The 22,228-nt window shown below is 46.9% G+C and overlaps 1 protein-coding gene across 1 annotated transcript in view; it reads right to left on the reverse strand.

The window, feature by feature from the left end:
* Window positions 1-22,228, reverse strand: part of PDIA5 (protein disulfide isomerase family A member 5) — a 122,579-nt gene that overhangs the window by 50,309 nt on the left and 50,042 nt on the right. The window contains exons 4-7 of the mRNA XM_060198262.1: window positions 12,987-13,070; window positions 12,709-12,754; window positions 8,250-8,342; window positions 5,211-5,271 (exon numbers count right to left, since the gene is read on the reverse strand). Coding sequence (XP_060054245.1) covers window positions 5,211-5,271; window positions 8,250-8,342; window positions 12,709-12,754; window positions 12,987-13,070 — 284 coding nt within the window. The remainder of the gene's footprint in view (window positions 1-5,210; window positions 5,272-8,249; window positions 8,343-12,708; window positions 12,755-12,986; window positions 13,071-22,228) is intronic.

The raw sequence follows: 22,228 nt of genomic DNA on the forward strand, positions 1-22,228 counted from the left end.
TCCACCCCTCTTCTTCCAGTTACGTGTTGAAGGGCCAGAGGATAGCTCACTCAACAGAGTGCACAGGCCCAGGCACCACATGGGAGCACCATGGATGACAGGTCAACAACTGTTACTTTCATGCCTGAGGCTCCAAAGTCCCAGGTTCAGTCCCCCACACCACCATAAGCCAGAGCTGAGCAGTGCTCTGGTGTTTCTCTCTGTGTCTCTCTCTATCTGTGTCTCTTTCAAAAGTAAAGTAAATAAAATATTTTTTAAAAAAAAGAAATATATATTAAAAAAAAGATTCCCGGTTTGAGCCCCTGGCTCCCCAACTGCAGGGGGTTGGGGGGGGTCACTTCACAAGTGGTGAAGCAGGTCTTCCTCTTCCTCTTTTCTTATAAAGGATAATTGTGCAATAACTGGAGGCTGGTTCAGCCTGAGAGGAGCTGATTCCAGCCCCAGTCCCAGAGGAAAATGGGGAGGAGGGACTGAGCTGAATACCAGGTTCTCATCTTCCCATCACATGCTGGACAAGTCATCCCCTTTCTGGGTATAGGGGGAGGGGGAGCAGACAAACTCAGCCTCCATCCTGCTCTGACATTAAAGGATTCTCTGATGTCTCTGACCTACTTCTTTCTAGGTTTACCATGGCCAAATAATTGGGACCTCAGGCTTTGGGGGTCTTGGAGTCAAAAGAGCCAAGCCCCAAACACCCACTAAGATGACTTTGCTTTAATCATGTCCCCTCTACAGGCACTGACCCTCCAGGCCACAAGCAGCAGTTTCCCCAGAAAGAAGTTCTGAACACCAGTGGTCACTCTTCTCGACAGGTGCCTGGCTGTCATGCAGGCTTTGAGCTGTGTCTGTGGTGGCAGAAGGCAAAGCTGCCTAGAGCCCCGCATGCAGCTGGAGTTGATCTCAGCGTGACACAGTAGGGACAGAGTTGCCCAGAGACAGGCCAGACAAGCTCTGATCCACATTTAGCTCACACCTTGGCAGGTCCTGGGCAGAGAATATGGATCAGAGGGGAGAAGGTGGGGGGCCAGTTGCAGACAATGAAGAACTGGCAGCAGGAAGAACTGACATGAATACCCAAGATGCAGAAGACCTTTCCCCAACACTCCAGATGGATGGACACACACACACACACAGCCTGGGCTGAAGTCCAGGCATTAGTTCAGGTTCAGACTCAAGAGAACAAAAGTTTGACCCCACAGCACGTGCCCACAGAGGACAAGATGCCCTGTCTTTCAGTAACTGCCATCATGGCACTATTGCCATAGTTATCATGATGGGGGAAATGTGACAACTGTCAGGAGACCCTGCCCCCACTATGGGTTCACACAGAGGAGAAGGAAGCCATGCTAGATGCCATGGAGCTCTGCTGTGGGTAGTGACCTGGTCTGCATCTCCCCTTAACCAGGGGCTACTTCCAAGTGAGTGACCTACATCACCTGAGTCTTGTTTTCCCTGTCTGTGAAGTGGAGATAGCACCTGCCTTCTGGAGGTGGAAAAGAAACACCTGAGTGGGAAGGCAGAACTTGGCACCCAGTACAGAAGCTCAGCCAATGTAGGGCCTGAGGGCTGGCTTCTGGGCTGGTGGTGGGAAGACATATCTACAGGTGCAAGATGTCACTCCACCTCCCAGGAAGGGAAAAGGGGGGGCACTAGGAGCACTTCACCCATCCCCCCCACTGGGCCATATTCATCAACCAGAAGCTTAGCTGGTGATCTGCCCTGCAGGTTGGTCTCAGTCTCTCTCTCTCTCTCTCTCTCTCTCTGTCTTCCAGCTCTCCCTATTTGCAGCCTGAAGTAACACTAGCTCCATGACCCCAAAAACAAGTGCTAAGTTAGTCAGTTGTCCTTGTGGGCAAAGATTGGTAGTTCAGGGGGAGAAGTTTTTTTTTTTTAAGGGGGGATGGGAGAAGAGATGGGAAGTAATAGGAAGCTATGGGCCAAGCTGGCTTCCAATTTAACTTTACCAAAGCTGGGACTGTTTCACTATTTCAGTTTATCTTGCCATTGAGTCAAATGAGAGGCAGGGGAAGAAATAAAGCTAATTATCACTCTCAAACCCCCAAAATTAGAGCTATTAGTCCTTGCACTTTCTCCTCCTGTCAATGTCTACCAAGTAAATAGCAGGTCCTGCAGACCCATCTTCCTTGTCCCAACTTGAGGCTCCCACTCCTCCAGGCTCATTTACTCCAAGCATGACCAAAGAGCCCTGGAAGACTCCCCAGTTAGGTACTGATGTGTCTACCTCCAACAAGCTAAGTCACCAAGTCATGAAATCCTTAATTAACAAATATAATAAAAGCACAAGTTTGTCTCATTCAAAACAACAAAGGAGCCCTGGGATGCCCTGAGTCCCAAGGGAACAGCTATTCTGACCCCACCATGGCAAGTCTGGACCCAACAGCTCAGTGTTGTCTCCATTCACGCCCTCTACTAATTGCTCAGTGACACCTACACAGAGCCTCACTTCTGCTACCCCACCTTCCCTTCTGAAAGATAATAGCTGTGCTGGCATCTCTGGCCGCTGAGAGGAGGACAGGCACGCTGCCAGGCAGCCAGCAGTGTGGGTGGGGTGGTGGCACACACTGAGTACCAACTGGGAGTGAAACTCACTTTCTGAGTGATTAATAAGTGTCATCAAAGGCTGCCTGGGGATGTCAAGGTTCCACCCTGGGACAGGCACTGTGCACTGACGTACAGCTTTTAGCCTCATTTAAAAGTGTGTGGCATCCTGAAGGGTTTCTGATAAACCCTGTCCTCAGGGGGGCTAGGGTAGTTCTTGAAGAAATTCACAGCTGGGCAGATTTTCCTCCCAGGGAAACCTAAGTGGGGAGAAACCAGCTACCAAAACTGAATGAAGGGAGTGAAGCAGGGTTAAAGTGCAGGTGACTGACCCAAGGTAGGGACTGATGGGACAAGAAGTGGGACTCCAGGGCCTCTCTGCACAGGCAGACACATCCCCAGGGCCAGCAAGTGGGAGGCTATGTGGTCACTGGGTGAAGAGGAGAGGAGCCTTTGCTCAGACAATTGTTCAGAAGCCAGGGATGGAGGTAGAAATCTGGGTCCAGCTTAGGATGCCCCTCTGGGCTAGAGACACTGGGTATACCCACCTCCCACTACACAGGACCCCTCTCTCCAGGCATACTTCCTCTAGAACCTAGAGGAAACATGCAGAATCTGGATCTTAGGGCCTTGCTCAGTCTGTCATGCAATGCTTTCTGCCCTTGGGTCAGGACCCTGCAGGGGTGGCCTAGACAGAGTTTCAGGCTTTGCAGGACATGCTGTCAACTACTCAGCTCTACTGTCACAGAGCAGCCACTAGCAAGCAAGTGAATGGAGTGGGCTGGGTCCCAATCAAAGTTCATTTGCATAGAAGTGGCTAGTCCACTGAGCCATAGTTTGATGACCATTTGTTAGTGGGTTAAAAAGACACAGGAATAGCCAACATCTTCTAAATAAAATGGAAGAGAAAATGCCAGTGGAGGGATGTAGGAAGGTTTTAAGAGGATATAAGGACTGAGTACATGATACAAGGAAGACTTCAGGTGGTGGGGCAGTGGTGCACGGACACCTGCCACAGGGAGATAAGAAAGTGTTCTTGTGTGTGACAACAAACATCTATTTCCCAAAGAAAGTGATAAAAAATAAAATAAAAATATAAGTTCTACATATCACACATATTATATAGAAAGTAGTTGCACATGCTTTGTGTGAACAATAGGCTTTTACACAGGAAAAATAATGCATGTTAGATTCATGCTCAGTACATTTGATTACATTGTATTCTAGGGAAAAAAACAGACAGAAAGAGAGAGAAAAAGAAAGGAAGGAAAGAAAGAAGGAAGGAAGAAGGAGGAAAATGCCACTCTCTGCTATACCTGATAGAGTAAATTTTAGTGGGGTCAGCATAGCTTTGTAAAATGTCTGTTTTGTCTCAGTTTATTTACATATAATTAATATATACATACAGTACTGGGCAAGGAAAAAGCAATGAGAGAGTGTAAGAGTGAGAGAAGCAGCTCCATGGTAGAATGCAAGCTTCCATGTGTGATGCCCTTTTCTCTGCCACGCACGCATGTAAGCGTGCGTGCGCACACACACACACACACACACACACACACACACACACACAATATGGAGCAGCTCAGCAGTGATCAGAGGGTGTGCTTTTAGTGGTGTGATGGTACTAGAACTTAGTGCTTCATGCAGTGAGGTGTGAAGCTGTACTCCTAAGGTCTTATAGTACTGAAACCAAGTAAATCAAGTGAATTCTACTTTAAAAGAGTGAACCACCACACTGATCCAATCCCTTCTCTTATAGATTTGCAAATGAGGTCCAGGAAGGTGAAGGGCTTGATCAAGGTCACTCAGCTCAACAGTGGTATAGTAGGCTGGGGAGCTAGCATATGATTACGCAAAAAGAATTTCATGCCTAGGGTACCAAAGATACCAGGTTTAAAACCCAACACCCCAGAGTCAGGCAGTAGCACAGTGGGTTAAGTGCACATGGTGCCAAGCACAAGGACCAGCCTAAGGATCCCAGTTGGAGCCTCTGGTTCCCCACCTGCTCTGGTTCCCCACAAGTGGTGAAGCAGGTCTGCAGGTGTCTGTCTTTCTCTCCTCCTCTCTGTCTTCCTCTCCTCTTTCGATTTCTCTTTGTCCTATCCAACAACGACAGCAATAACAACAACGATAAAACAATAAGGGAGACAAATGGGAAAAAATGGCCTCCAGGAGCAGTGGATTTGTAGTGCAGATGCTGAACCCCCAGCAATAACCCTGGAGGAGAAAAACAAACAAACAAACAAACAAACAAAAAACCCCAACACTCTTGTAAGTCAGAGCTGGCAGTGCTCTGATTTAAAAAAAGGGGGGTGGGGCAGTGGTGGCGCACCTGGTTGAGTGCACGTTATAATATCCAAGGAGCCGGGTTTGAGCCCTCAGTCCCCATATGCAGGGGGAAAGCTTCACAAGTGGTAAAGCAGGGCTGCAGGTGTCTCTCTGTCTCCTCCTTCCTCTCAATTTCTGGCTATCTCTATCCAATAAATACAGATTAAAAACAAAAAAAAATATGAAAACAAAATAGTGACATAGTTTCAGGAAGAAACCAGGTCTTCTGATTCTTATCTCAATGGTTCCTCTGCAATTCCCACAGGCTCTCGAGACCGAGCTTAAAACCAGATGCCAGATAACCAGAGGCAGAGGTCACTTACATGGGGCATAAAACATCAGCAGCAGAGGTTTCTCTTCCTTCTTCAGGAGACGTCTAAAGTCCTAAAGCACAAATGAAAACACAGGTCACACACAAGGCAGCCATTATCATATTCACCCCCCACCCTGAACCCAAGTTGGTGGGTAGTGCAGAAATCACATGAGTGATGCAGGGTTACAAAGTCAGAGCAGCACCCTAGCTGGACAGTCTGTCCAGAGATAATACATTCTGGTTCAGCCTCCCAGGGCACAGATGGTGAGACTGAAGGCTTCCTGATAGCCACTTTATGGGATGACATCATCTAGACCAAGCTACCAACATTCACTTGAACCTTTTGTCAAGACTGCAAGGAGCTCTTTGTTCCCCATGAGCTATCCACCACTCTGACAGCAACTAGGAGTGGTTTGCTATGGCAAGGGTGGCTGTTTTCATGGAGGCGGACTTGGTCAGCTCTGGAGCTGCTTGGCACAATAACGAGGGGTTAGCAGGATCAGATCCTGTTGGTCCCCTTTCCAGTTCCTTCTCACCCCACCCTGCCAGTTAGCAGTCCCAAGAGTGCCCTGTGGGTACAGGAGCACAGGAACACAGGGATGAAACCAGTCCAACTCAAGCTATTAAGTTACAACTGGATGTATCAGTTAGTTGTACTTAAAAATATTTTAGAGCAATGCCTGACATGTTCTCATGCAATATATAACTATGTACTAAACAGATGCAACGATGTAACAACTGTAAAAAGATAAATGGTCACAAAGCAAATCTGCCAAATGGGGTAGTAAAAAAATGTTACAAAAACAAATGTTTCTATAAGTTTTCACAGAAAAAAAAATTATCGAGAATTTTCTCTTCCAAATAAGAATAAAAGGAATCTCTCTCCCTCTCTCATTCATCCACTCCCTCTCTCTCTCTCTCTCTCTCTCTCTCTCTCTCCTCATCTCTGGCTTATTTTGGTGTTAGGGATTGAACTTGAGACCTTTGGCACCTCAGGTGTCTGAAGTCTCTATGCATAACCATTATTCTGTTTCCCTGGCACAAGAACAAGTTTCAAAATGCAGCTTTCCAGCAGCAACAAGGCCCTGGGTAGATAAATGATGGTACAACCTGCACAGTGGAATATTTCCATCTCAAAGAAACTGATGAAGAGGAATATTTAATATGTCATTAAGATACACAAGTTACAGTAAGTGAGAAGGTGGCTGCAAGTTATAAAAGAGCACGTAGAGTGCAATACACTTTGGTGAGTAAAGGTACTTATCCACACATTATGTTGAAAGCCTGGGAGGCTGCAGAAAAATGTCAGCAGTGGACATCTATCAATGAGAAGGTGTGGAGTGATTTTCTTCCCTTTTATGCTTGAACTGTATTTTTCCAAAATTTCAACAATGAATATCTATTACTTACAATTTTATTTATTTTATTATTTATTTATTGCCTCCAGAGTTATTGCTGGGACTTGGTGCCTGCACTATGAATCCACTGCTCCTGGAGGCTATTTTTCCCATTTTGTTGCCCTTGTTGTTGTGCTTGCTGTAGTTGTTATTGTTGTCATAGCTATTGTTGTTGTTGTTGGATAGGACAGAGAGAAATGGAGAGAGGAGGGGAAGACAAGCAAGGAGGAGAGAAAGATAGACAACTGCAGACCCACTTCATCGCTTGTGAAGCAACCTTCTGTAGGTGGGGAGCCAGGGGCTCGAACCGTGATCCTTTCGCACCAGCCCTTGCGCTTTGTGCCATGTGCGCTTAACCTACTGTGCTACCGTCCAACTCCCCTACTTACAATTTTAGATAGAAAAGATTATAAATACTTTATGAGAATTTGAAACACTGTATAATCAGTTCTGGAAATGTTCACTCATAGCTAGAGAGTGAAGGCACTCTTTTTAAGGCAGAATTGATATCCAAGATCTTTGGCCTGGACCAGGGGTGGGGGATGCACATACTCTGAAAATGATCTCCAATTCTTAGAGATGAAACCTGGCAAAACACCTGATAAGAAAAAGGCTTTTTTGAGCATGGAACTATTTTAATTTTGTGTTCTGAGAGTAGCAACATATATTCCATTCAAATTAATTACCTCCTTTTACTTTGGAATTCTAAGCTTACAAATATGAATCAGCAATTCAAGCATGAATCTGAAACTTTTAGTTATTCATGTGGGAATTCTATCAGCAGAAAAACAGCCACCCTAAAACCTTATAGGAGATAAACTTTAACAAAGTATAACAAAAGGATGGCTTATATTTGTGAAAAAAAATTCTAGAATTTCTAGTTTATTTCTACAATTATAGAAGAACAATCTTCACATTTCAAGATGTGGGAATTTAGGGGAGTGAGGTTTCAGGCAATTCTAGCAACAGTTGGATCACAAAAAAGGGAGGAAACATTATATTGATATTTCTGTAAAGAAAATCTAAACATGGCAGCCAGGGAGATGGCTCAGCAGGCCCAACACAGAAAATCTAAACAGGCTAAGCCACATAAAACATGGTAGGGAAGAATGGAGGAAGTTGGGGGCCTGGCAGTAGCACAGCAGGTTAAGTGCACATGGCACTAAGTGCAAGGACCCTGGTTCAAGGCCCCAGTTCCCTACCTTCAAGGGTGGGGTCACTTCACAGGCAGTGAAGCAGGTCTGCAGGTGTCTATCTTTCTTTCTCCCTCTCTGTCTTCCCTCCTCTCTCAATTTCTCTCTATCCTATCCAAGACAGCAACAGCAATAACAACAAGGGCAACAAAAATGGGAGAAAATGGCCTTGAGGAGCAGTGGATTTGTAGTGCAGGAACCGAGCCCCAGTGATAAACCTGGAGGTAAAAAAAAAAAAAAATCTCAGGTAACTAGTCTGTAGTCTCCTGTTGGTTTTGTTAGGAAAGAAGCAGCAAATATTAGGGCCCTGGTCCCACCCCCCTGGAGCAAAGCACACCTGTCCCAGAACTGACTTCTCAGTTACTCTACTAGGACTCCAAAGAAGCACCTTTCCTGGAACTCTGGTATAAGGCAAGCTTCCAGCATCCATCCATCAGGGCTGGTAAGGGAATAAGTTACCTTTTCACTGTCAATGTGGACAACATCTTTGGCTCCAGGATCTTCTTCCCATAATGGAGGCCCCTTTGGATCCTTCAGAAAGGCCACTATGGACTGAGGAAAAGGAGAGAGAAGGAAAAACACATTTTAGCCAGGGAAAAGTGGAAGAATCAGAAACCTTCCCCAAGACCCAAGTTCCTGGGATGGGATGCATGTGGTATTTGGGAAAATGTCTGGGGAAGTGCTATTCTATCACATGGTAACATCATGGTTCTGCACCCTTAAAACACACTCCAACTAGTTTTTTGAATAATACCATATTCTGGTCAGTGAATTCTTATCTACCATGTTTCTCTCTGGAGAAAAAAGAAGAAATTTAAAACAACTAGTTGGCTTATTCAAGCCAGAGGCACACTCTTGCTTCTACTAGGTTTTGCTGTTAGGAAGCCTTTATGGCCATTTAAATGGAAGTCTCCTGTCTAGCCTAAAGCAGAGACTGCTATATCCCAGCAGCCACTGAAACTACTGACTCTACAAGCAGCTGAGCATACCTATTTGCAACGTACTTGGTAGCTCCTGATTTAAGTGGGTCCTGCAGCGTGTTAGGTCCTGACCATCTTTCTCTGGAACTCAGGTTGTGTATCCTGGGCAGGGCATGTATCCCTGTGGCCATATTCTTGCTACTTCTCTTCCTAAAGGCCCACTTTTCTACTTTGCCCAGGATGAAGATCTGACAAAGACCTTTAGGACAAAGAACATTGCCTATGCCAAGCAGAGTTTGAGTCAAACCCCAATCCCTTTGTGAAAGACAGAGCAGAGGTGGGGAGCAGGCAACCAATCAGCTCCCTGTCAGTGGCACTCCACTGGTTCAGGATAGAAAGGTCTGAGACAGTTGCTCTCAGAAGTGGCCCTTAAACTCAGTAAAAGCCAGAAGCAACACCAGAAACCAGCAGCTCCACTGCTCTATCCCTTCAGGGGAGCTGCTGGCCCCGCCTAGGTCCCCCTTTCTGATGAAGCTAGAGTCTGTTACTTCTGCCCACTTGAATCAATCTTCAGTGTTGGGGGGGGGGGTCTGAATTGAGAAAGGAAAATAATATCCTCTTAGTGAGGCTGTCCATTCAGTTCAACCACTGTTCACACACAGCAGACGCCAGTGAGATTTATTATTTCTGAAAGTACCTATTTGGAACTACCATTAGAGAGAACCCAGATTTAGCAGGATTTGTTCATGTAATGGTCCCTGTCCATCCTACTGGTGCAGTGAAATGCCTCATGACATGAGAGAGGGGGCTTTCCCACATAGCAAAGACGCCCAACGTGGGGCACGAACCCACGACCCTGAGATTAAGAATATTATGCTCTACTGAGCTAGCCGGACTTGCGTTTTGGGAGAGAGACCAGGAACTCATAGTGACGTGGTAATACAATTCTTTATTCATGCGGGAGCCCCAAAGTTGGGTGTGAGCACAGCAGGTTAAGCCACGTGGCACCAAACCTCAGTGGCCAGTATCTGCTTCCCTGTCTGCATGCCTGCCCTCCTCCAGGTTGGGATGAGGAAAGAGGAAGAGAGAAAAACCAGAAATAGAAGTGGCTTTATAGGGTAAAACCCAAAGTGGCAAGTCGGAAACAGAAATGGCTAGGAAAGGGGGTGGAGAAAGGCGAAAGCATGCTGGGAAGGTGGAAGCTTCCTTAGCTACTGTTGCTGAGCTAAAGCTGGTGGGGTTAATGTTACCCTGCAGGCAGGGCAGGTATTGAGGTAGAAAGAAGATAGATATTAGCAATGCAGGATGGAGCAGGGAAAGGTGGCTTAATGCCCGACACAGATCTGCCTTTTCCTTGGCCCCCTTCCAGCCCCTCACATTGGCAAGATGAGCAAAAATGGTCACGGCACAGCCTTTCTGTAGCCCACCCTCACCCACAACTACAGGAACACCTGCCTCACTGGGACATGTGAGGAAGTGGCTTATAATCCATCACCCACCACCCACCCCCCCGCCGCCCACAAGCCTGTTGGCCCAGAAAGACCTGAGTTCTCATTTTAGGGGCCTTGATGGACTTATGGAAACCACAGACTCACATGAAAATATTTACTTCAATGTTGCACACATGGCATTTTGATAAAGAGAGTCCACAGCTTTCAGGAGACTCTCAGTGGAATTAGGAACTGCTGCTGTAGGGCTTCTTATCCCTTCAGCAGCACTAATGAGTTAAAGGGTTCATAGCCACTCCAAGATGGATGTCAATGGAAAAAAGGAAAGCAATTGTCTTTCTCAAAATGTAATAACTGACTCATTTATACTAGCAATTTTTTGCTTTGAAGGTGGAGACAATTCTTGCTTAACTTAAACTGAATCATCCCACTGAATTCTCTTCAAATTGAACCAAGGAAAAGATCTTGGGTGGAAAAGTCTGCAAGGGGCAGAACCTGGAACAACATCCCCTCACCACACACACACACGCACGCGCGCGCACACACACACACACACACACACACCTGTCCCATCTAGATGATTTGAATCCCAGGGGAATGATTTCATACTCACACCATGGGCTTTAGCAAGTCTTTAATGCAGAGAAGGCACAGGCACAGCTACAGGGCATCTAAACTTCACATTCTAACCACCTCCCTGCTTTATCCCCCTACACATAACTAGGGATTCTGATAGAAAAGGCTCAGGAAGTTCTATCCCATGGCCTCATTAGGCACCATGGTGTTTGTTGTCTGTGTGACCAGAGTCCTGCTGAGCAGAACATGATGGCAGCAACAGCAGAAAGAGCAGGAAACTGTGGATCAGCAGCTTTACTGCCAGAGGCTCCTCCATCTGTCTAGGAAGAGAGGCCTAGGGGGCATCTGCAAGTAAAACAAAGCCCTAATAGGGCCTACTGGTCTGGGTGACTCCTGCTGAAAAGTAGAGTTGCCAGGCAGTACTGGGGAACTCTGTGTCATGCACCACAAGCCTGGAGAACCCCAGAGACTATACTCCCCAGTAGGTCTGGGAGTTCTGGGTCTTGGGAGCAGGGGTGCCCTCTCTCTGCTAAAGACTGATCACTCTAATGGTCCGGGAGTGGCACACTGGTTAAAGCATTGGACTCTCAAGCATGAAATCCCGAGTTCAATCCCTGGAAGCACATGCATCAGAGTGATGTCTGGTTCCTTCTCCTATCTTTCTCATGAATAAATAAATAAAATCTTTGAAAAGAAGACTGATCACTCTACACAAAACTCAGCCCAATATTTAGTTTAATGATACAGGAGGAGGAAAGTGGGCAGATAAACTTGGGCTTCGTATGGAAGTGGACGATGGCCAGCTCCCCATTCCCAGGCTCAGGTGCTCTTTTGTGATCCTCTACTGCAATGACAGTCTGAACAACTGAAACTCCTGCTGTCAAATCTCAACACAAACCCCTCAGAGGCACCACTGAGTATAAGATGATCACAAAACAGAAAGCCCCCGGCACCTCACCCCATCACTGTACAAGCACTGCCCTATCCCACCCTGCTAAATCTTGTTCCAGGGGAGCATGTGTTCTCACCAAAGGTTAGATTTCAGTTGACATCTGAAGACAGAATAAGAGGGTGTAAGCAACGGTAGCTGGGAGAACGTCTCTAAGTGTCTAAGTGGGTGTTAAGATGAGTAATCGGGCTGAGCATCTGTACAAAGTAAAAGCTGCAGAAACCTAAATAAGACTGAATGTTCACAGATAAACAAGAAATATTCAGAAGGACTGGGGAATGAGACAGAAGGGGAGGGGCACTGACAGCTACACAGATAGACAAGTGGAAAATGGAAGGAGACAGAGATGGAGAAAGGGAGACAACACCCAACCTGATCTGAGAACTAGGGAAGTCAGACATCCCTTCGTTTGCTGGTCCCAGAAGAAAGTGTATGGGCCTGGACTAACACTGGACCAGAGATAGGAGAAGATTGGTTTGAGAAAGGAAACATGCAGATTGAAGGAGAACCCAAGGGCAGCAGGCAAACTCAGGGCTGAGGCAGCTCTCCTATGAGAACAGACCAGCAGCTGCAGGTGACAGGATTGCCACACTTATCTTCACTGGGGCTGTGCCAACCACTTCTAAATTAGATTTCTAGAAGGAAATGCGTGAGTGACTGGGGCACCTCATCTGGAACAAGCTGCACAGGCCCACAGATACTAACCACAGAGAGAAGGGAGGGCTTGAAATCATAGCAAAGAGAGACTCAAGTCCGTTGAAGGGACAGATGTGATGTCCCACACCTCATGAGCAAATGCTGATCAGTTCATACCTGTGTCTTCAAGACTGGTCACTCCTATTGTGTTATTAGTTACAAGCTTTCCCAGATATTCTGCTGACATGTGCTTGAGAGATAAGAATCCCTTGGGTCACTTGGAAGAGATGTTTGTGCAATCTGCCCTTCCTTCTCTCAGACAAAACCTGCCAGACTTTTGGCGGCCATTCAGACTCCACCTCTGCTGAGAGTGAAGGAGGTAAATTTACCTTAAATGTCACAGCTCGGTTATATTCAGTGTGAAATGCACCATCCCTGTCAAGTGAGGAGAAAAAGACGTTAACTTTAAGTCTGGTTGTGAAGATATATTCCTTTGGCTTCCTGTAGTATCTTAATAAGATTCTGCTACTGAACACAGTTCAGGGTTTTCTTTTTTACAAATAGTGGTAAAAATAAATAAAATTAACTAATAATTGCTGTTCCCTGAGGACATCAATGAAAGCCTTCAGCACTCACTCAGAAATTGGAAATGCCCATGTGCACTTACTGGTAATGGAATAATTCAACCTTTTTGTCCTTTGAACTCAGGTCAGCTTTCATCTTCTTGCACAATTTTCTACTCTCTGTGCCACTGAAAGATACAAATGTCAGGAACAGTTATCTGTACCCCTCCAAAAGGCATTGATTAAGTGAAATCTGCTGGTGGTCTCAGGATAATCCAGGCAACCAGGGATTTTCAGTAGAAGGTGAGGACCTCACATAGGTTTTCCAGGGCTGGAGGACACAAGTAACTGACAGGACACGGACTGACCAGGAGAGAAGGACGAGCAGAAGAGAGACTACGTCACAGTTGAGAAGGGACCACATAGGCAGGATCAGCCTCAAAACTAAGGAGGACAGCCCACTCCAAGAAAAATAAACTTGTAATATACATCAGAGGTTTCCAATCCTGGCTGTTCAACAGAATCACTGGGGGAGCTTGCAAATGCTGATCCCTGGCCTTCCCCAGATCTCTAACCTCTGCTTAGAACCCAAGCAAGTCTTTGTTTCTCAAGGTCTAGAGTGTGTGAGATGCCACCTGCTGTAAACCACCTGACTGGGATAAGAGGAAGACAACCTACTCTGTTGAAGAGGCTATGACCAGGTGCCGGCAAAAGCCGGAAGGAAAACAGGAGAGGATCCCTGGGTTTTGGCAATAGCACACTCTAGATAGTCTGCTTATGGTGCCGCTCACCAAGTGCTCATGCATGAGCTCAGCTCATTTGGGTTTCCTTCCTGTTAGACCAATGAATCTCAGAATCTGGGGGCTGAACTGGCAGCATCAGCATCACTTCCCTAAGCTCCCTCTCACCTCACTCACTGCAGGACAAAAGCAGTTGGTTTTATTGTTGTTGTTTATGTATTTACTATTTTATTGGGGGTAATAATGGTTTACAGGGCAGTTATTAGTATGTGAGTGTAGTTTATCTCTCCATGATAGATGCCTGTACACCACTCCCACCACCAATCCAAGTCTCTCTTCACCATCCATCATGTTCTGGAAACGTGATGCCCTACTCCCCCATCTCCCCTGATCCAGTCTTTTGCTTTGCTGCAATATAACCCACCTAGTCTCAAGTTTTGCCCCTATGCTTTCTTTCTCTTTTTAAAATATTTATTTTTGATTACAGACAGAGATAGAAACAGAGAGGGGAGATAGAGAGGAGAAAATAAGATGCCTGCAGTACTATTTTACTACTCATGAGGCTTTTCTCCTGCAGCTGGAGGCCAGGAGCTTGGGCTGCTCTCTTGGGCTGCTCTGTGCTTAACTGGGTGTGCTACCACCCAGCATCTTAAGTACCACATATACATGAGATCGTCCAGTATTTATCCTTCTCCTTCTGGCTTATCTCATTTAACATGATTCTTTCAAGTTCCACCCAAGATATGGGAAAGGAAAATATTCCATCATTTCTTACAGGCTGAGTAGTATTCTAGTGTGTGTGTGTGTGTGTGTGTGCGTGTGTGTGTGTGTGTGTGTTTATCACTCATCTATCACTGGACATTTGGGTTGCTTCCAGGTTTGTATTATTACAATGTGAGCTGCTATGAACACAGAAGTACACAGAACTCTCTGAACTAGTGTTTTTTTTTTTTTTTTTTTTTTTTGGATATATAGAGTGCCCAATGAGAAGGCGTTTCAGTCAAGAATTTTATTCTGCCATACTGTCATTCAAACTAGATGAAGGGATAAAAACCTTCTTCAATGAGCAATTGTTTTCTGGAGTTTTCCAGGTAACTGGGAGGTATGCCACCATCCGGCACTGGTCCTACTTTCCCCAGTCTGGCTTCCCCCATGCCCTCTACCTGTGCCCTGAGAAACTATTTCTATTCTCACAGCTTCCCCACAACCTCATTGCCCAACAGACAGCCAAGGGTGCCAGACATCCCACCTAATCAGGGCCCTGCTCTCACTTCAAGGCTACCAGATCTGAATAGACTTGCGGAAGGCATCCTGGCCACCCAACCCCCAGGGGGCACTGCTGACCACAGCTCAAGGGAAACCTTGTTCTGCCAGGCATGACAGTGCCCCAAGGGACAACCCTTATGTACCACCTGCTTCCATACCTCACCACTTTCCAAGCTGTCAGCTCCATGCAGCTGTGCCACCAGCCCTAGAACAGATGGGCTCATTAAACTATTTCAGCTCAAGTCTTCAAGCAACGCTCATCAGTGGAAACGCAAAACTGTGGGATCTCATCTTAAGTATAAAGATGCTATTTGCAACTCAAGAAGGACATCTTATTGGAGGTGTGTGGAAGTGAGGGGGGATGGCAAGCCCCCCTCCTCTACATGTGCCAAGCCCTACAAGCCAAGTTAAGGGCTTTCTTCCCCTATTTCATACTGTCTGTGGATGCTATCACTGTGGCCACTGCCACTTCCAGCCCCCAGCCTAGTAGAATATTGGGAATGCATGGCAAAATCAGAAAGGCTGGTGACACTGCAAAGGTTGGAGAATATTTAAAGTCAGGGAAAGAGAAAGCTATAGCTGGGAGGAGATCCAGAGAGGCTGAGGTTGTGCTAGGGCATCTGGCAGTTGACAATCTAACCCTAAAGCCCTGGAGAGCTGCCACACACACTCTGCTGACAATGACTGTCACAACCTGGGTTTGCTCCATCCCACAGAGGGGCTCTGTGGTGAAACCACAGGCAGCAGGCTTTATTAGAAAACATTCATGTCCAAGAAGCCCTCTCCTTGCCTGAGTGCATTCTTCAGGAAAGAGGGCTTGACTCAGAGGTTTACAACTGTTCATTTGGCACCTTCTTGTTGGACTGTTTGGCTGTGCTCATTGGTTTCAAACACTTACCATGCACCCACTTGCAGTGACAGGTAGCTACAGGGGAAAGCTGCTATGGTCAGAGACACACCTCATATGCCGTGTGATACCTTGGCCCCATCTTGGGACCTGGTAGGCATGTCCAAAGGGCCCATTCAGATGGTACCTGCAGTGGCTGCTGCTCAGCCTTTGCAAGGTAGCTGGAGGAGATGGGCTACCCCGTGCCACTCTCTCCCACCATATTTGCTAGCAGCTTCATGGGACTTTCACAGAGCAGAGCTGAGGCATGACAGGGCTCAGAGTCCCTGCAACCGCAATCCCTCCTGCTCTGCCAGAACAAACCCCTCAGAAAAGTCTTTTCTCCAAACTTTGCCTCCAGGGAGCCTGGCCAGGCTTAGGAATAAATGCTTCAAATGTACCAAGTTGACTAGGTGGACCCAGAAGAGCACAGACAGCTCTCATTGCAGTTAAGTGGACCTTGCCTCAGTCTTTCCACAGGATTCTGCAAGACCTTTTCTTCCTTAGGCTCTTGGTCTCCCTTGCTCTCTCACACACAAAGGGATGAATGTGAATGCGCAATCTAAGAGATGGATGGGTGCTTTTGCACGTCCTCTGAGCACTTCTGGCACTGCCCCCAGAGTCTCAGCACCTCCACACTCCTTTCTCTCCACATGAGCCTCCACATCTAACCACCTGCTGACTGTCACCCCCATCAGAAACATTTGTTCCATGAAAGTCAGGGCTTTGCTTCATTCAAAGCTATTTCCCCAGTGTTACTACAGTAGCTGGCACATAGCAGGTATTCTGCAAGTGAGTAAATGAATGATGTTGTCTCATCAGTGCTAGCATGAGGCTCTATGCTGTCTATTGAGCTCCAGGAATTCTGCAGGTGACAATTCCTAATGGTGCTCTCAAATCGGTTACACACACACACACACACACACACACACACACACACACACACACTCTAATTACACCGTGCAGACAACAGAAGTCTTAAGAGTTCAAGGAGTGGAGAATTACCTAAGCTCAGAAAGAGACTTAAAAGGATCTGGGTTGAAAGATGAAGTGCAATTAATCTGGCTACTTCTCTTCCTACCTCCCCTCCCCCTCCAGTGCTGAAGTTCTAGTGGGAAAAGGGAGATGCAGGCAATGACTAGGGAAATAAGATGCTTTGTTGGAATGGAGAGGGAGCAAGAAAACTGTGGATCACAGAGGAGCTCACCTTTTTGGCTGCTTTATGCAATCACTGCACCAAAGACAAGTTGTCAAAGCCTCTAGTCTACTTCATCCTCTCCCATTCTGCCTTCCTTGGCTCTCTTCCACCAAGAATATAAAAGAAAATCTGAAGGAGGCCTGTCCACAATTCCCTCCCCACCCCTGGCTCAGACACACACACACACACACACACACACACAGCATTTCTGTTTGAGTTTGTTGTGATATAGCTCCTGTAGGTGACAGGGCTGTGTTCACGACATCATCCTGAGCAGTAATGACCAACCAAACACTGGTGACCCACACTCCTGGGTGTTATACCCAGGAATGAAAGGGAGGGAATGAGAATAGGAAGAAATAAGAGAACAGGTTCTGCAGGTGCAGACAGGGGAGGTGTGTGACCCTCACAAAGCAGGATCTAAGCATTAAGCCCTTCCTATGGGAAGGCCCAGCTGCCAGCTGGAATGCCTGCCCGTGTCTGATCTGGACCTATCATTGGCCAGGCTGTGACCTTGAGTGGAGCTCCAGTCATGTCCTCATGAGCTGAATGGGGCTTTCTTTTCTCCCACAGAGCCACAGATTACTAAAGGCTCAGGGCAGCCTGCCTGTCTCCTCATGAATGAGCTAGGGGCCAGAAGCCAGGGGAGAAGGAAGAGGTTCTAAAGAATGAACCTCCTTTTTTCTTACCTAACCTCCCAGTTGCATTCTTGCTCAGCTGGCTAATATCTTCATGCCACACAACCCCAGGCAGCTTCCTGCTTGGGGGGAGCAGAAAGCAGGCTCTTCTGAGAAGCAGCTACAAGACCCTGGCCAGCCTGGGGCACTAACTGTGTACACTTTGGCTACCACAGCCAAATAAATGCAGGGCCTGACAAGGCAGAATTCTGAGTTAATGGATCTGCAGATTCTGAAGGGGGAAAGGGAGGAGGGGTAGAAGAGGAAAGGCTGGATGTATCCTCCCTCCAGAGGCATGAAGAGCCTGGGAGAAAAGGTGCAGTGAACAAGAAACACTGTCAGAGTAACTACTGGGTGCCAAATGCCAAGGGCGATATGAAAGAACGTAGCCGGAAGGAGACAGAACAGATCTGGGGAGTCAGGCCATCAACCTGGACAGACCCTGAATTCCACACAGTGGCACTCTGGTGAAGGGACTTGCCACAGCAGGGATCCTCCCAGTGTGGCTGTCCTCCTTGGTGCCTACCTCAAGAGAACACATCTTGAGAAATCAATTATGCAGCACAGTTAATAACAGCGATGGGCTGAGAGAGAGGACCATGTCCTCCTTCCCTCCCACCTGCTTTCCCTCCCAGCATGCGAGGCTTCTCTCTTCAGCCAGGCTATATCAGCCCCACACTACATGGTGACAGGCCTGGCAGTATCTGAAAGCATAACAGAAACACAGCCCTTCTTTTGGGCAGCTGGCTCATTCCACTGTAAGCAATGCCAAACATGCTTACATAGAAAGGAGCAAGTGCTAAAAAAAAAAAAAAAAAAAATTAGAAGAAAACTTGGGACTTAAAAATATGCTTGCCTGCCCTGGCAGGTCCCAAGTCTTAGTTGTAGAAAGCCAGAACTGTTCCAGAGTAGATTAAGCAGATGAGAGAAAGAGCAGGAAAGAAAAATGTGGTTAGGTAATGACCTTCAACCCTGCAGAGGAAGGCAGGAGGGAGTACAAAGTAGGGAGCCTGGGGCCCAGTGAGAACCATCCCTGGAAATCAGTATCCCAGGCACAGCTCCTGCCTGTTGGCTATAGCTCAGCAGCCAGACAGCAGCATGCAAGCCTAGCTAAGCCCTGATGCTAGCCTGCAGGGCACAAGGGGGACACCAACTCCCTCACACACTGCCCACTTAACAGCTGGGCAACCACCAACCAACCTGAGTATGGCTGAAGAGGTCTGAGTGTGGGGTGGGAGGTGGAGGTGAAGTGATACAGAAGGAGAGCTGGCAAATCCTAGGACAAAAGCCAGCCATCATCCAGACACCTCACAGCAACTAGTGACAAGGCCTGGGAGAAAGCCAATAGAGGGTGTGTGTGTGTGTGTGTGTGTGTGTGTGTGTGTGTGTGTGTGTGTGTGTGTGTGTGTGTTTCGTGTGTGTATGTTGCGTATTGTCATGTTCACACAGGCTCACATTCATGGCTGGGGGGAAAGAAACCATGAAAGAAAAGGAAGAAAAGAAACTTCCATGCAAAGAGTAGAAGATGAAACAGACCAGAAGAATGGTGGTGGTAGGGACCCAGAGAAGGGATGAGGCCACAAAAAACAATACGGGAGAAACAAAGGCAGAGACAGAGACTGAGAATGTAGGGGAGGGACACAAAAAAAGAACCTTTTCCTCAAAGACTAAAGACTTACAAGTGTGTGCCAAGTCGGGTAGCTTCTAGAATAAGCTTTCAGGCTATTTATAGATGAGAACAACTTGGCAGAGTTGGTTCCAGGCCTCATAGATTGAATTGCAGCCCAGGAAAGGGTGGTGGGCACCCCAAGAGCCCCCTAACTATCTTCCCTCACTTGCCTTCAGTTCTGCAAACTACTCTAGCTCGCCGCTCCTCAGCATTAGGGCAGGACAGCTCATGCATGGGCATGGCCTCCAATGCCCAAACCATCTGTAGGGACATCGACACAACAGCTAAGAGACCCTTGCCAAATAAAAACCTGCTGAATGTGCAAACATGCTACTTCTCCCCTCTTGGAATGCCTCAAGTGGCTTTGGCAGGTGGTAGAATGGAACTGCACATTTATGTTCCATTCTAGCAAGAACTTTCATTTACCTGGCCCTTATCACTGATCTGGAAAAAGAAGCAAATATACATTACTACCTCATTTTACAGATGAAGAAACAGACTTAGGGTAACCAACTTGCCCAAAGTCATATAGGGTTGATGATTCATAGAAGTGGCATGTCAAATCCAAACCTCCTGCACCCATGGCTTGTTTGCCCATCTCATGTACCTCTGAAGACACCACAACAACAGAGTCCAGTCTTTTATTTGTCCAGAATCCCCTCTGTCCCTTGAAGGAGAAAGCAGAGTGGCCTATTCATTCTTGACCTTCCTATTGCACCACCCTGAGACCTAATATCCAACAATTGCCTCCAATCCTTAGCTGGCTAGGCATAAAGTGGAGCTGGAGAGATGGGATCTTCAATAGGACCCATGTAAAGGGAAGCAAGCTCTGCTATATAATGATCCTGGAGAACCAAAAGCCAGCAGACACTGATTCCAGTCCACCCACTTACTCCACTGCAGATGGAGACAGAAAGCACTTCTGGCCCTCTCAGGCTGTCTCATTCACAGGCTCATAAGCACAGATTGAATGCACTTAGGACAACAGTGAGAGCTGTCAATCACAGGTCCCAGTTAACATGTGGGCTCCCCTAATGCATTATGGGGCAAGTTTAGAAGTCTAGGAGTAGAAAAAAAGAAAAATGTCTAGGAGTGGGACCTGCAAAATCACTCACTTGGACAGTGCTATTTTGTCATGAGCACACCCAAAGCTCAACCTTGGACCCCACTACATGGAAGCTTCATGGGGACTCTTTTCATTCTCTCTGCCTCTATGAACCTATCTAAAAGAAGGAAAAGGAGAAAAGGAGGAGGAAGAGAGGAAGAAGTCATTGTCCAGGAGCAGGCATGGCCAAGTAGGGCAGAACCAGCTCTGCCCTCAGGGACTTGTCTCCCTGTGTGACAGTGGTCTCTGAGAACTGCCACTAGGACACCTACGAGCACTGCAGCCAAGGCTTCTGTCTCTTGGGCAGACTCAGCTGCTCTGTTTTCAAACTCAGACCCAAATCACTCCTCTTCCAACATGATCTACTATGGATCCTTAATCTTGCAACTTTTCTAAACCATTTTAAAAGCTACGTAACATTTCAGTCTGTATCTCCTCGAAGAAGGACAAATTCAATAAATCAAGCGGCAACTAGTGGGCAGTCTACCCTTCTGTTTTAGGGTTACCTCTTTCAAGTTCTTTTTTTTTAAATATATATCTTTATTATTGGATAGAGACAGAGAAGTTGAGAGGGAAGGGGGAGGGAGGGAGAGACAGAGAGACACTTGTAGCCCTGCTTCACCACTCGTGAAGCTTTCCTCCTGCAGGTGGGGATGAAGGGCTTAAAGCTAGGGCCTTGCACATTGTAATGTGAACACTTAACCAGGTCCACCACCACCTGGCCCCCTTACATCCCTCTCCCTCCCCCATTTTCACTTTAGAACATCAAATGTCACAGGATTGGGCTGGAGAAAATGTTTAAATGGGTAGGGTGCATGTCTCACTGTACATGTGGCCTAGTTTTAAACCCTGGTACCACATGGGAAATGCTATAGTACTGGAGGAAGCTTCACTGTTATGGTGTCTTTTGCTCTTCATTTTCTCTTTCTGAGTAAAAAAATGGCCTCTGGGGTCAGCAACTTTTAACACACACACACACACACACACACACACACACACACACACACACGAGACTTTACATCTGAAATCTTAAGATTTTATAAACCATAGTTAAATGAATAATAATAAAAACTAAAGAAAGAAAGAAAAAGTAGCCCAGAGAGATGAAAGGCACTTGTGCAAGGCCATGGCCCCACAAGAGAAAAAGCCACTGGACTGGGCTGGCAGAATAGTTCACTTGGATAGTGTGCTGCTTTGCCATATGCACAAGCCAGGTGTAAGCCCAGCCTCCACCACAGTGAAGAATGTCTCCCTCTCCCTGCCTTTCTATCTTTCTATCTGTATCAAGGAAATAAAGTCACAGGATTATTCTGCTATTGGTGCCTTCATTGATTCCAGGTGTCACATCTCCAAACCAGTCTTGAATTTCAGTCTCAGTCTGTCTTCACTAATCCAGCCCACTGAGTTCTGCTCTGGGTGTTACAGCCCATGCAGGGAGCAGGCTGGAGCAGCCCCTCCTCATCCCAATGACCTGGGAAGTGCTGGGGAACTCTCACAGCAGAAACTGCCAGGGGGCTTTGAGGAACCTCCTCTCAGGTCTTTGTCCCAATTTTAAACTATCTCCAGTGTGAACTTTTGCTCTTAGACTTTCCAAGCAGACTTAAGTGAAGTGACTACCTATCCGCCCACTTGCCCTGTTCACAGTGCTTTCTGCTCGCACACTGAGCTCCCTGTAGACACGGCTATCCATATGCCTCTGAGCACACAGCAAGTCCTAGGGACTGTCTGCTGCCTGGGCCTAGGGTGATGAAGCAACTCAATCAAAGCTTCACTGCCTGCTTTGCTTTTTTGTGGTACCAGGCCTC

Source organism: Erinaceus europaeus, chromosome 9 (assembly GCF_950295315.1).
Source record: "Erinaceus europaeus chromosome 9, mEriEur2.1, whole genome shotgun sequence".
NCBI classification, from domain to species: domain Eukaryota; kingdom Metazoa; phylum Chordata; class Mammalia; order Eulipotyphla; family Erinaceidae; genus Erinaceus; species Erinaceus europaeus.